Below are 15,383 nucleotides of genomic sequence, written 5' to 3'. Positions count from 1 at the left end.
GCTTCGCATCTGACTGGGCTTAACCAAGCTAAGCCTCAGCCAATTTTTTTTTTTAGATGTAATCGTGCTCGGCGTTCCAGGCAGCAACATCACGTTCATCAGGCCAGCTTCTCGCAGTGGGCCGAGGCCACGGGTTGGTGCGAACCTTTGAGTTCTTCAGCAACGCTGCAAACTTGCGTAATTCACAGCACAGCATCGCCTTCCATTGTGCGATATTTCATTCGGTTCGCAAGCGCGCGAGACGTATTACGGGACAGTTCCCTAAATGAAGAACCATAGATCACGCTTACGCAACTAGCAGGGCGTGAGTGGTATGGTGGTACGTTATGTTGGGAGCTTCTACCGCAAGCCCTATTCGGTTTGTAATTAACAGGCTGTGCGCTGGACCATATTTAACACGTACTTAGTGCTGCAAAACGAAGGGAATATATGGCGGAAGCGTGTCTCACGGAATTGTTCAGCTCCATTCTGTAGTTCATTTTTTTTTCCCTGTTTTGGTTGTACAGCCCTGACATTTCCTCGACTTTTCCATGCCATGAAGAAAATTAATGACTTTCCCGATCGATGCGTTCACGTTCCAGCGAGGCAATGTTACCGCAAGCTCTCTTTTCGAGCGTGAGCGAACTTAGGGATCAATAAGGAAAAGTTTTAATTACGGCAACTCGTGCTCCCGCGTCGACATTTCAAGAGCAACGGCTTTCGGCGTCCTACACCCAAAAGCTGGAAAACTACTCCGCCACGCGACGGTACGCAAATGCGCGGGTCGTTATGCTGACGCCTTGTTCGCTTGGCCGCCGAATAAAAGACCCTCGCCATCCGTGGCCCGGCTGCTAATTGCCGAAAAGGCGGGCGCGAAGCACTCGAGTCCTGCAAAAATGTTTCCGATTCGGAAACACTCGTCCTTGTAGGCACACCGGTCCTCCGTTGTCGTGTGGAAGTTGTACGGTGTCTATAATTGTCCCTGCGAAACGGGTCGCTGCATTTATTTCTCACGTTGGTTTATAGCTGTGTATGACAAACTAAAGTGCACAAGTCTGCTCGCTCATGCGTAGCACTCACTGTTGTCTGAATTGTTGGAAAGTCATTTTATTACCCATTAGCGCCCACTGTACTAGAGCTAGTACACTTGGGTTTTGCATCCCTACATCTTGAACGGCTGAATTGTGTAGCAAGGTTTGCTGGGCCAGTTGGAGCAGGATGACAGTACAGTGGGCTGGGGGGGGGGGAGGCGAACACCATACGTGGGAAGAGATAGGAGCAGTGGTTCTGTTTACTTACTTCACACCCACCGCGATAGTCCAGTGGGTACACTGTCGCCCTGCTGCAGCTCGAGGTCGCAGTTCGATCCCCGTCGCGGAGGCCGTATGTCGACGGCGGCGAAGTGCGAAAATGCTCGAGCGTCATGAACTGGGTGGGCGTTAAAAGACGCCTAAAATATTCCGGAGACCCCCCCTACTACGGCGTGCCTCATAATCGTATCGTGATTTCTGCACGCGGAATCATTTTTTGAATTCATCAGACTGTATGGCCACCTGTGAGTGACTCAGCGATGAACGCTTGTTTGTGTAGCAGTGCAAGCTGTGAACTTCTTCCTTCCTTCTCCTCTTTCAATCCCCTTTACCGCTACGCCAGTGCAAGGTAGCCTACTGGGCTCAGCCTGGTTAACCTCCCTGCCATTCCCTTGTGACTTCTTTCTCTGCACGCGAAACTCCGGAATTCAATTTTAATTTGCCTAACTTAAGATTACTGTAGAAACTCCTTAGTGAGACTTGTTAGACAGGGCGTAAGAATTCTTTCCGGTCGCTGATCTTGCAGATGTACGTCTCTGACGTATCCGAACGCGTCTGGTCGTATGACATATGCCCCCGTACAGGTCCCCGTGTAGACCTAAGCAACGCATCATGTAACGCGTTACAGACAGGCGGACAGATGGACCGATTTCCGAAGGAAGTAATCTTAAAATTCTTGTGCAATAATAACGCTATGTCGCCTTGCTCAAATCTCCAAGTCCTTTAACAAATGATGCGTCGCGCTTAAGGTCGTTTCCGCTAGAGAGAGCGGGCGCACCCAGCCACCCCGCTCAATAGGCTCTGCAGAGGAACCATGGCATCGTTATGACTTCCGCTGCAGGGACGATGGTAGTGCGTTCAAACACTAGTGTTCCTAGTTTGCAAATACATCTGCAAGTTGCACAGCGTGGGGCTTCTAAGTAGAACGGACCCTGCATCTCAATCTACAAACACTGACAGGTTTCTGTTTTTCCAAGTAAACCTTGTACTGGCCCACAAGTGGCGTTTTCGTGGTCAAGCAAAAGAAAAAAAACTTGCTACCAGGGCAGAGGAGCAGCGGGAAAGGGCGGTTGGATGAGTTGACAGCTGCGCCGGCGCCGGAGCATGAGTCATTAGCAAGGATTGCAGCTGCATAGGCGCGCGCTCACGCCACACGCGCAACCAATCAGAGGCGTTTCGTTTCCGTCGGGGAGGGAAAGAGCACGAAGGGGTCTCACGCGCGCTGCGCCGGCTTCGTTTTCGTAAAGCGGATGGGAAGGCCACGCGTTGTGCTTTGACCCGAGGAACTGGCAGCGTTCGACGAGCGGCAGCAAGAACTCTCCCGTGAAAGGGCTCGCCGTCGGCACGCCGATCCACTCGTTAAGGCCTAAATATAGTCCGACGCAGCGTGAACGCGCCCACACGTTACGTCATGTTTCTGAGAGCAACATCGTCTATAGACAAGAAAACCATGGCCAGGCGGCGCTACTGCGCCTCTTGACAGCGCCCCCAATGTGGAAGCGTCAAGCCGGGCGGTCGCGCCGTGGCGCAGTCTCCGCTTTGTTTACATTGTGTTGTCCGCGCTTTTCTTCGCTGCTCGTGCTCACGGCGCTCCGTTTTCGACGGCGGCAGATCGCCTGCTTGCGCAACAGCCATGCAAAGATTGCCGTGCGGTTTCAAGAAGGCTGCTGACGCCGACAGCTTTTTTTCGTGGCGGCAACCTCACGATAGGGGAGCGTCTGCTTCCGAACGTGTACGGCGTTGAACTAATTGTGGACGGTGATGTGATAGTGAAAGCCAAGTGCGTGTCACAGGTGTCCGACAAGATCGTAGACGACGTCGAGTTAGAGGTACGCACTATGTTCAGAAATTTAGCCACATTTATTTCAATTACAACATAAGTCACACTGGCAGCAGGAACTTCTGTTGTCATACTACTCGATGACTGCAGATCCATTGGGCTGCTTCTTGACGGTTCCGTCACTTCACAAAGGCTTGTTCTGGAGTCTGTTTCACACGTGTCTTGCCGCTGCTCAAGAGCTGCGTCGCTGCAGTAGGAAAGCACATGTCCCGGTGGTGCTGACTGCTGAGAAGACTGTTGTGATTGCCATTGGTCTGTTTGGCGCCGCTTCCATCTGCATCGCATATGAATGAAACAGTATGTGTGCCTATTTGTTGTGGGGATTAAATTACTCCCAATAATATGTTTGCAAAGGTAACGTTCCTGTGATTGTGTGCATATATTATTCTACAAGAGTGCTACCACTGCAAGTTACGATACTTGCACACTTAGATACTTAGAAAACATGGGAAAACAACAAACATAACGCGCACGTCTCGAGCGGCTGCTTTCCGATCTGCCGCTTCCCGACGCACGCGACGACCGCGGCTTGCATTAAATACGGTCTGATACCACACACAAGTAGCGCGCGGCCCCTTTCGTTACCTGCACAACTAGTAATTTAAGTTGCAGCGTTTGGAAAAAGGAAATAATTCTCTTGAGCTCGTCCATGCCAATCGCGAGGGAAGGCACAGTGCAATCAAATAAATTCGGAGGTTCCAAGTGCCAAAAACCGTGCCAAAACCACGAAATCAATATGAAGCCTGCTGTAATGGGGAGTCTCAGGAATAATTTTAAGCTCTGGGGGTTCTTTAACGTGCAAAAAAATCAAAGCACACGGTAACAAGGGTGTTCTTGCATTTTGCCCCTATCGAAATGCGGCCGCCGTGGCTGGGAATCGAGCACGCGTCGTAGAGCTTAGCGGCGCAACACGCCTGCATTTACCGCTAACAAACGGCGGATGCCACCACAATTCAACAACGCGACACGACTAAACAAACGGCCGTGCACTAAAAACAGGCATATGACTATTCCGCTTTCAAGATATTACACGCGAATGCGAAAGTATGAGACTTACTTGACTCGGCGCACTGCAGTTATCTATGCTTGTCGTCTGTCCTTCTCGTACCACTTCCCAGGAAATCTGTAGAACTTCACGGGCGGCGTAGGACCTTTCGTGTTTTAGAGGCTGATGTGGCAATCAACAACACATCAGTATTGCGTGCCACCTTTCCTGGCTGATGAGGTCGCACTCGGCGTCGCAAAAACCACGCGCACGAGCGCTCCCGCCGTACAGAACACAGGCGCGCGCTAGCGCAGCGACGACCCTCCAAACTTCCATCGGTCCGCTAGGGGAGCATTCGGCGCTGGTGCCGCGCGGGCAAACTTTAGGTTGCCTCGTCTATAGTTCGAGCAGATGGTTCCGTTGATAGTTGCGTTGGCGTTGGCCGCAAACGTAACCGGATGCGGCCAATGCACTATGACGCCCCCGATGTCTAATGGCGCTCGCCCGCACGCCGATAACGTCGGACTGCTAATGCGCCTTTAGAGCCGCCCTAGCCTCGACAATCTGACAGCAACGAGAAGAACATCCCGTGCTGGGGGGAGGGAGGCCGAAGCAATCCGGCACCGTCAAAGTCTCTCACTATATTACCTAGAGGGAAATGTGGCTCTCATGTGCTGTGGTATGCATGGGAATGCCGGCATATTGTGACTTCGGATTGGCAGCCTTCTCGAAGAGCCAGGACACCTTGAAGGCGCGCCTATCAAGACCCTTCCGTCTGTCACAATGATTCAGTTTCTACTAAAACAGCACGTGACAAGCCGTTTTAGCTTTATTATAACACAAAAACATGTTTTGAGTAACTATGAGAGGTTGTTATTGCATGCACAATTATATGAAACGTAAAAATGTATCCGCGGGCCGCTAAAGTTCGAGGACAGACGACAATATTCGCGCTCGATTTGGAGCAGTTTGTCGTCTGCTCTTGGTTTTCTTCGCTTGGTTATGCATTGTAGGTGAATAATCGTCACTGGAACATGTAACTCGGGTCAAGGAAAATCTTATATGGAGATTTTGTATCCATATCCACGTTTTAGACGAAGCCTTTTACCACACCAGTCAACACAAGCCTCGCAGACGCGTATACCTTCATTCCCATGACAGCAGAGCGCCCGTTAGGAAACTCCCTTAGACAGTGGCACCAGATTTCCCTCTAATTGTTATAGCAAGAAACTATATGGGTGCCATTGGCTTTGGGTTACCTAACCGTGACGAATGCCAGGTACACGCAGGACAAGCTTCGCTTACCCACATTTACCAGTAGAGGAAGGGTTCGCATATTTTGTTGTTGTTCTTTGCGTCTTATCTCGTGCACCCATGAAGTGCGACGCCCACAACGCCACTGGTGGCGCCCCTCTTCACGGCAGCGTTTACAGACGCCAAGTTATGAGACGCCACGCCACTGTCTCTCCCACGCCGCAGTAGGGGGGGGGGGGGGGCGAAGGGAAGGGGAGGTTATTCTGTAAGAGTCCACCTAGTGGAGTGTCCATTTCGGCCGCTGCTGATTGGATGCAGCTGTACGAGCGAGAAAAATACGAGCGGCCCCAGCCAATCAGAAGCGACCGAAATGTACAGCCCACTAGGTGGACTCCTACAAGACAACCACCCCAGCTGCGTTCCGCGCGCTGTGTCGTGGCAATACGTCGTCGCCCCGTGTCGCTTCTGATTGGCTGGGGCCGCTCGTCTTCTTCTCGCTCGTACAGTTGCATCCAATCAGCTGCGGCCGAAATGAACACTATGTGAACACTATGTGAAGTCCACTATGTGAACTCCTGTTGAATACCATCCCAGTTACGTTGCGCGCGCTGTGTATTGCCAAGACGTCGTCGCCCCGTTATTCTTGGAATACCGTCTAAGGGGCTTCAGCGCGACGCTAGACATTGCCACCGCTTTCAGTGCAAGGCCCTTCGGGCGAAACTGCTCGATTTTCCGAAGGAGACACAGAACTCAGTGACAGAGGAATTAACTGACGCTTCAAAACCACACTGCTTCATTGTTCACAGTGCTATATTGCGAACGAGGAACCCGTATGGGCTCCACAGATGCCAGTGAGAAAGGAGTTAACTGGCGCTTCGAGGTGCATGGCTTCAGTGTTCACAATGCCATTCATTGCGGACGAGAAACCCGTAAGGGCTCGGAAGCGGCGATTGTCTTGCGACATTGTCAGTGACCTTTTGTAGATGGCATTGTGAAGAAGAAACCTGCGCTGGTTCCGAAGCGTCAATTCCTAGTTGGCCAGTGACCAGAAGCCATTGTTGTTTTTCCGAAGATACTACCTGATTCTTCGAAGTTTTCGTCAAACCCTACATTACATGGATCGTTGCAACGGAGCTGTGCGTCCTCAATGAGTCCCGCATAAAATTAAAATCTTTCGTCCTTTGAATATGTAGATGGCGTACGCCAGAATGCCCGCGCAACATCTGCGTAGACGGTAAAAAAAGCAATAAAATAAAACGCACACATTAGAACACAAGGCGTTTCAGCGAACACTTTCGAAAATTCTTAAATGTTGCCAGCGGCAGAAAGCACAATGCTACTTCATGAGGTGTTCTGCTCGAAGGGCGAACACAACTTGCAAGAAAATTGAAATGCATAATTAACTAATTAACAAAAATCACTATATAAATGTCTAACTAATTACCTTGCGGCCCATGTTGCCATTTACAAATTCTAGCCGTGAAGTTAGCAACGAAGATCCGCTTGAAACATATTCGCAGGAGCATACCAGTTTCGAGATATTGATTCCCGAACTATGCGGTGAAATGCATTGGCGTTCCAGTCACTTTCCAAACGCAACGTCGTTTGATGGATGCAAGCACAAGGATATGTATATATATATATATGTATACAGAGTGTCCCAGTTAACTTGGACCAAGATATTTAAAAAAACCCAAGGTGTCTAGAGAAATCGTGCGTGCCGACAGCATAGTAGCGGCAGTCGTATGTACTTACAGCCAGTATTTTTTTTTTCATCGGGAAGTATTAATTACTAAATTGCTTATAATTAGTAAGCTTTTTAACTATTGCTTGAACCGCAAACATATGAATTACAATGTTGTAGGGCACCTTAAATCAACCATCAAGCATCAAGCATTTAACAAATCATGCAATCATGCAATCAAGCATCAAATCAAGCATTTATTTCGCGCTTAAGTGATCCTGGTTGTTTTTTCCAAGAAAATACAAAAGCCCGCGAAATACGCGAAATATAAAATAGATGCGCACTCGCACGCCGCTACTCAAGCGCCTACAAGTAACGATTGAAAGAATTTACGGCTGCATTCTCTTATCGCCGCATCGTACAAGGCTCCGCTACGCTTATCAATGCGTCGGCGGCGTGTTCTCTTGATGCCGCGACCATCACATAGCGTTAAGCCCTGTGTCGAGATGCCGCCGCTAGTGAAGCCGTGTATCCGTGGCTATTCGCTTGGGAACGCTTGAGTAGCGGCGCGCGAGCGCGTATCTATTTCGTATTTTGGATGTTTCGCGCGCTTTTGTTTTTTTTTCTCGGAAAAACCAACGAGGCAAAGCTGAGCACTAAACAAATCCTTCATTAGGAGGTTATTTGAGGTGCCCTACAACTTTGTAATTTATATGTTTGCGATTCAAGCAATAATTAAAATGTTCACTAATTAAAAGTAATTAATTAAATAACAGTTCATGATGAAAAAAATGCTTGCCATAAGTACATGCGACTGCGGCTCCTATGCCGTCGGTACGATTTCTCTAGAGCTCGAGGGTATTTTTAAAATCGTGGTCCTCCAAGTTAACTGGGACACCCTCTCTCTCTCTCTCTCTCCCTCTCTCTCTCTCTCTCTCTCTATATATATATATATATATATATATATCTATATATATATATATATATATATGGATGGAGAGAGAGAGATGACTTTACTCTGCAGAGTCTGTCTTCTTTGCCATTGCATTATCTCCAGGATCGGCCCACTTTACTCGAAAAACAACGGACTGAACAAAGGCGCCAAACCCTCGGGAAGTTGGCAGAGAAAATTGTCATTTAAACAACGTAGTTACGCGCTCGATGTTTCAGATTTGTGTCAGCGAGGACATTCAGCTAAGGTTTTGGTTCCCTGTGCAATTCCGTAGAGAATGCCCATCATGGGGGCATAATGGCTTCGGTGTCATCATCATCATCAGCAGCCTGGTTACGCCCACTGCAGGGCAAAGGCCTCTCCCATACTTCTCCAACAACCCCGGTCATGTACTAATTGTGGCCATGCCGTGCCTGCAAACTTCTTAATCTCATCCGCCCACCTAACTTTCTGCCGCCCCCTGCTACGCTTCCCTTCCCTTGGGATCCAGTCCGTAACCCTTAATGACCATCGGTTATCTTCCTTCCTCATTATATGTCCTGCCCATGCCCATTTCTTTTTCTTGATTTCAACTAAGATGTCATTAACTCGCGTTTGTTCCCTCACCCAATCTGCTCTTTTCTTATCCCTTAACGTTACACCTATCATGGCTTCGGTGTATTGCGCTGCAAATGTCGCGTGCTGCTGCTGTAGTCCTGCCCGCGCGCACCGCTGGGTTTCTTGCAACTCCACCAGATGGCGCTCGCCACCGTGCGCTATGGCCTGCGCCGGCGCGGCAGCGTTTCACAGTTCGTGCGCATGGCACGTGATGTGCTTGCTTTCCTATGCGACAAAAATGCAGGTGCTGGGCTGTGGAGTTCGCGTGCTGGCCTGTGATAGTGTAAACATTACAATCGTCCATAGCCTGTAGGGAGTGCTTGGAGCTGGCGTCTCAAGAGCGTACATGTCACGTGTGCAGAGGAGCGCGTAAGCGTGTGCCAGAAAAATGGCTCCAAAGCGTGCACTCAGCGTCGAGGACAGGCAGGCCCGAAAGAAGCGTCGCGCGGAACCGAAGTGCCTTCTCTACGCAGCGAAACGTAGTGCAGACCGCGAATGCATGCATGCAATTTATACACGCAATTATAATAATTATTGGAATTATGGGTACAGCCCCAATTAAATTCAGTTCAATTAAAGTTTAACGTTTCTGCCACGTCAATCAAAGCAAACAGCACAGAAAGCTTCGCTTACATAGATTTCCACGGTGCGTGGGATCCGCCAATTTTTTGTAGCTCGAGATTCAAATGGTGTGCAAGGAACGTCCCGTGGATGTCCGCCCTTTCAGCCCAAACACGAGTAGTCGTCGTCCTGAAGGCGATCATCATATCACTATCCTACGAAACAAAGTGGGTTTTCTGATACGATCAAATAATAGCTTAACGGATATTACGTTTACAATTCTTTTGTGCACCTTATTTTGCGCGTTTTCTGTAGCATTGACTTCGGGAACTTTAATTAGTTTAGCATGCTACCAGCACTATGTTGAGGGACCTCTAAAAAGACATGGCACACTAGCGCTCCCTGTCGTTCGGTGTTAAAATAATCCTAAGCGGTGTCTTTCCAGTTGACCTGTTTAATAATAGCCACCCTAGAGTGCATATACTTTCCAAGCAGTGCTGCCAACGCTAGGGAAATTTCGCTCGGTCTAGGGATTCTAGGTCTTGCATATTTCGCTAGGTCTAGGGATTCTAGGTCCTGCATAGCAAACATTTTCTAAATCTTAGGAAAAGTCCTATGACAAGGAGGGCAGAAAATAAATTTACAGACGATTACGATGCTTCCTTTTGGGAAGTTAGAGCAGCGCTCTGCGCGTGTTTTCATTTCGCGATATTATGGCTGGCGCGGACAATCTTTCTCGTGCAGCACGTTCCAAACGGAGCGAAGGGTGGCGCGTATGCTTCGCTAATCGGGCGATTACGAGAGGCAGCGCGTGGGTGCGATTCACAGCGGCCCCGTCGCAGACAGACCTCCGCTCATGCAGCGCTTTGTTTCCACAGAGCGGACGCAGGCTACTCTGGCGCGATATCGCAGCCATCATCGCCGCACAGCCCGTCTTGCGCGGTATGGTGCTTCCCATCTCACGCTGTGGTATCGGTGGACGCGCTCGCCGTATGCCTGGTCGCCGCTACAGAGCACGCCTCGTGCGACACTCCGGTTTCCTCCTCACCCTCTCGCCATACTGTCCTCCTCCGCCTCCCTCGTCATGCTTCCACTGCGCCTTCCTCCACCGCTTTGCTTCTCGCGCTCTGTTCCCTCTCGCCATCTTTCGTCTGCCGCTGTGCTCCGCGTTCCCTCTTTCATCCTCCGCTGTGCTCGTTAGCTCGGTTACGCCGACGGACGTCGACGCTCAGCGCAGCAACAGGTGCCTAAGGGTTGTGGTCTAAAATATCTATAAGCTGGAATTACTGATACATCTTTAAGGGGAAGAAGTTCGTGCTTTTTTGCAGTATTCCAAAATACACTGCTACTAAATTGTGAGTAGGACCCTTGTAAAACCTTCGCAGCGTTGTAAGAAATTGAAACAAACTGGTAACATTTATATCACATTTTTTTCCGGTTTAGATGCTCTAACAGATGCAGGCAAACATCTACAGCCCGCATTAACAAAATTACTATTTATCTCTATCTCTCTTTAACCAATGCTGCTTAGAGAACTGCTATGTCAGGTTTTTTTTTTTTGGTACAGAGCCAGAAGTTTAAAACTGTATACTTCAGTCTTTTTCTTCTTACATACCGATTTCTCTCAATATTTGTAAAATGAAATTTGCACCCTAAACGAAAATTGGGGCGGTATACTATCGTTAGAATATAAGTTGCGCTTCTTAGGAGACAGTAAGGGGAAAAGTTATTCCACCCGTATTAGTAAACTTGACCTTCTACAATACCAAAAAACGCTGCACTTATCGTAAGAGTAGGCTTTGGTATGACGGAAGAGGATCGGAAAAGCAAGTCGGGCTTTTATTAAAGAAAAATAAAACGCGAATTTTCCAAGCCGACGCCGTCTAGAAATTCCCGCACCAAGAAGCCTTGACGTCATGGACTTCGACGGTGTGTGCCAAGTTCTAGGTAAACGCTTAAGGGTAAAAGTAGGATGCACTGCGTTCTGAAGGAGCCACAGATTGAACATGACACGTAGCAGGGAATTTACACTTGAGCCCCAGCGGCCCACACAGATAAATAAATAAGTTAAAATAACTAAGAAATAAGGATACTGACACGCGCGCACTGTTTATCTTTTTTTCTTTTCTTTCTGGTCAGCGTTGTTCTCATCGGCTCACCGCAACTACAATGATTTCGCCGGGGGCGCAACACGCCGCCTTCATGGATCGCAACCTTCCCGAATGTCGTCACCGATTCCATGGCGAGAGCATATGGTCCAATCAGACGGCGCGCGTGACGCAAATGGTAGCGCACACTCCAGCACCAACGCGAGCACCAACAACTACACTGGCACGTCAGGCAAGTCATATATAAGTAGCCTAGAGTACGTTTTGACGACAGGCGACTTCACTCGCCGCTATGCTTGTTGCTGCGAGTGCCTTTTTATTTTTTTTTCTCAGTCACACATTCATCCAACCAATTCGTGACTCACAGTTTTGGTGCTATGTGGTTCTCACCGTCACTCCAACGCGACAATACTTTGAACTCCTTGAACTCACACTGACTTACCGGCCCTGGAGATTTGGCGCGAAATCTTAAAAAAAAATATTTGCTTTGACCTTCATTTTCTCTGGCACAATCGGCCTGTTGCCGCGAAAAAAAAGAAAGCTAACATAAGGTTTTCAGAAAATATATTATCAGTGCAAACTGATTTAATGCTTCTCCTTCATGTCCTTTCGAATTCGGCAAATTTTATTACTATCGGCTCGGAGGTGGTGTACTGGGGAGTATTTCGGCATCTGACACTCATTTGAACAGGAGCGATTCGAGTTCGCCCCCCGAAGCAAAGTTCTCTTCCCGGCCTTATTCGAACACGTACGAGCACTGCTGTGCCAGTGTTTCAACGATTCCGTGCTCTCTCCTCTTAGCACCCTGCAAAGCACTCCGACATGTCCGTGCGACGCCGCCTGTCTTCCGCGGCCACACATTGGAAACCCCCTGGATGTCTAAAAATGTTACCTAAAAACGTCTAAAAGACGTCTGCTCAACGACCGACCATTTGGTCATTTGGCAGACGTCGTTTAGACGTATTCAGCGCGTGTCAGGGGTTTTTAGGTTTCTGCGGAGGCTTTTCATGTGACATTCAATAGATGTTGTTCCAGTGAATGGGGAAGTACAATATACGAGCCATATGTATGGCCTTGGTGGCAGTTCTTTTAAAGAACGCGAGCTATTTGGGCCTATTAAGACGACTGCCAATACTACTTTTTTTTTGCTGAAACCCGGAAATCATGCATTGCCAATGAAGAATAAATGTAACTGGGTAAGCATTCGTGTTTTTTAAACGATAATGTAAAACGATGGTTCCGGTGTTTTTGCCTGGATTTCATACTTTCACAACTTCTCGCAGAAATGTTTCCTGACTTCGAGAGCCAATCATAGTTAAAGTTCAAAGGCATTCAAATTTTCGTGTATTGGGCAATGTCAGATGCCGCATTCTACGTGATAAGTAATGTTTCAAATACCCTTGAATATATATGATACAACCTTCCAGAAAGGAAAAGTTACGGTGGCGCAAGCCTCGGTAATTCGTTTCGGGGGCGTATGTGCGAAAATATGTATTTGAGAGATGGTGAGGATTTGTAGTCATCGACAGCGTGTTACGTCTTCGCTCTGACAAGTTCTTCCATAAATCTTTTCTCCAACAGCAACATGGAGAGTTAACACGCAAAGCTGCCGTTCGTAACATCTCACATCTGTCCGGGCACACCTTGAACCTGGATTATCCTACCTGAGGAGTTGATCATATATCGCAGATTAAAAAAAAAGTGCCTGAGCAAGAAATGTGGAATTTCACACCGTCAACTTCAGCTCGCCCATTCAGATTTGGGCCTTCAATTCAGCGCTAATATTTTCCTTTCAACTCTGTTTCATGTGTCCCCCCCCCCCCCGGCAACTATAACATCAACAAAGTTTATGAACACTGCTAGAGCTTTGAGCAATGCGCGTCTCCCTTTGCGTCTATTGTAAGCGTAGGTTTGTTGCATTTGTCAGCTTCAGAAAGTTTAGTAATTGAACTATCACCGATTACTAAATACACAAAAAACTTGCACAACAGTAGCTCATAGCTAACCATATTGAAAGTAAGTGGGACGTTGCGCACGAGATTGAGAGGTAAAATAAAACCGGCTTGCATTTATCAGACGAAAGATTCAAACATTAAATATTTTCGCTATTGCGCGCGTACCCTAAGTTACCGACATTCATGTCGCGCTGAAATGTCCGCTCTCGGCCCTTGAAATTTACATCTACGTTCAATATGGCAGCAACAGCGCAAAAATTGGAGCACGCATGATTGAAGAAACGCCAGGGCATAAAAACATGCAAGGCACAGCTGCTTATGCAGCAGTAGACGCTAATCATCAGAATGTACCCCACATGTCGTCTGCCAAATTTTCGCACTGATTCGTGCCAATACCCTCAACAGTCATTCTTAGTGAATTACATTTACGTAAAGATCCTGTCGAGAAAGATCGCATCGCAACCACGAGGGCGTCGAGGCAATTACGGAAATTCGGATGCGAAATTCAACGAGAATGCGCTTACCTCGTCAAGGTGACGAACACATCGAGCAACCGAGAGGCACCAGTTCGTGATTCACAGTCCCAAACTCTCTTCTTGCAATATGCTTGACCCGAGTCGTCAGAAAAGTAGAGAGCGTGACGTAACAAGTTTGCGTCCTTTATTTGCCGGAAAGCTCCAGTTCCGGGCCACTTGAAAGCCGTCTGCTATTCGTTATCGAAGAACTTCTGCTCCTTCTCGTATTGCCACAACACACTTTCCCGTCGGAAGTCCTTTCGTCGAACTTTTTTTTCTCCTTACATCCACGACGAATGTCAGCGGAAATGATATTGGAAGCTTCCGTCCTATGCGCGGATGAGTTTCGGCGACTTCCGCTATCAAAGCTCAGTGATGGGAAGACGCCGAGGAGCAGACGTCGATGCGAGCGCGTCGCCCTACAAAGTTACCGCTCGCGCTCCCTGGCGCTTTCACGCGCCTACATTGCCAGACGCGATCTACTTGATGCTTCGGGAAGTGTTTGAGCCAAGAGCGCTAGATTGGCGGCGGAGAGGGAAATAAAGCGAGAGAGAAGCTATTGTAGGATTATGGACCAATGGGGCGCTCCGGAGAAGGAGCGGCTGCAACGCCATCCTGCGGCAGCCGCTGCAGAAGTTCGCCGACGCTAGACCGCGCGCTCGTTTGAACCACGCGTGCGCCTCACACTGTGTTCTTAGGCGCACACGACACTTAATTATGTCGCTGCACTTTCAAGGTTTGAAGATAAGTGCTCAAGTTGAGCACTGAAAAAAGTCATGTAGCGGGTGAGGGCCAAGGCTGTATGTATCGATTACATCAGCAACTAACGTGCAGGCAGTAATGCGCATATGAGTTTAGTATATTAAGAGAGCATGACAAGGCGATGTTATCGGGCTCGGGAAGCAATCATTAACTTTTCTGTTGCTCGCCTAGAAGAAGCGAGTCCGCGATATCATCTATGTTATCTTGGACACAAAAGCCGAGTGGCGCAGGCCTCACCAAGTGTCTTCTGCATTTTCTGTATCACCTTCATATGACCAATATGACCCCCTGATGTACTACGGAGATATGTCTCAGACTTTGAGCACATTGGCTGTCGTATAGCCCCTAGTTCGACATGATTTGGCTTAAACCATCCTGACTGCGTACATTTTACTACATTTAGCAGTTCTTCATTGACTACGTGCACAGCCGTTGCCTCCGGTCTCATGTTTTCTTCTTCTTAACTGGTGGCCAAAGATGGAAAGCCTTTGGTCCAAAAAAGGTAGGACATTCTAAAAGTTTGCAAGAAAACTCTCAACTGAAGAAAGAGAAAACAAAACAACAAGACACTACAGATGGAAAGAAGTTTCACGAGATCACGAGGCAAAATTAAATAAAAAAGAGTATGAAAAGGCAAAGGCAGAAACAAAAGTATGGAAATGTGCCTTGGGGACTTCCGGAAACAAAACAATGGAAATGAAAATACATTTCTGCAAACAAGAACGCGACAGCGAGAAGCCCTCCAGAGCTTTCTCACCGACGCAATGAACATTACCAAGTATAGTGGGCATCAGCTCTCGACTCTCAGCCTCTTCAACATCAGCTCTCTTAAACTTTCCTCTTTTTTCCCTGACTACTATAGTGCTCAGATATGCCTCCGG

The 15,383-nt window shown here is 48.2% G+C and overlaps 2 protein-coding genes and 1 long non-coding RNA gene across 4 annotated transcripts in view; 1 reads left to right on the top strand and 2 right to left on the bottom strand.

The window, feature by feature from the left end:
• LOC135911352 (uncharacterized) overlaps positions 1 to 15,383 on the top strand; it is a 213,043-nt gene that overhangs the window by 76,310 nt on the left and 121,350 nt on the right. The window contains exon 2 of the mRNA XM_070523690.1: positions 11,302 to 11,502. Within this exon, the coding sequence (XP_070379791.1) occupies positions 11,302 to 11,502 (201 nt within the window). The remainder of the gene's footprint in view (positions 1 to 11,301; positions 11,503 to 15,383) is intronic.
• Positions 1 to 15,383, bottom strand: part of LOC135911339 (allatostatin-A receptor-like) — a 147,058-nt gene that overhangs the window by 75,115 nt on the left and 56,560 nt on the right. Inside the window, exon 1 of one of the 2 annotated variants that reach the window (XM_070523687.1) lies at positions 13,750 to 14,194. The exons of the other annotated variant lie outside the window; for it this stretch is intronic. The gene's annotated coding sequence lies outside the window, so the exon portion shown is untranslated. Of the gene's footprint in view, positions 1 to 13,749; positions 14,195 to 15,383 lie in introns of those variants that run through there. 2 annotated transcript variants of the gene reach the window in all.
• On the bottom strand, positions 3,131 to 4,501 carry LOC139048484 (uncharacterized). Its single transcript, XR_011507734.1, has 2 exons — positions 4,187 to 4,501; positions 3,131 to 3,403 (listed from the first exon to the last, which is right to left on the bottom strand). It is a non-coding gene; the product is annotated as an uncharacterized lncRNA (long non-coding RNA).

The sequence above is a fragment of the Dermacentor albipictus genome, chromosome 8 (assembly GCF_038994185.2).
Source record: "Dermacentor albipictus isolate Rhodes 1998 colony chromosome 8, USDA_Dalb.pri_finalv2, whole genome shotgun sequence".
Classification (NCBI taxonomy): Eukaryota; Metazoa; Arthropoda; class Arachnida; order Ixodida; family Ixodidae; genus Dermacentor; species Dermacentor albipictus.
This window is presented reverse-complemented; position numbering and strand designations above follow the sequence as displayed.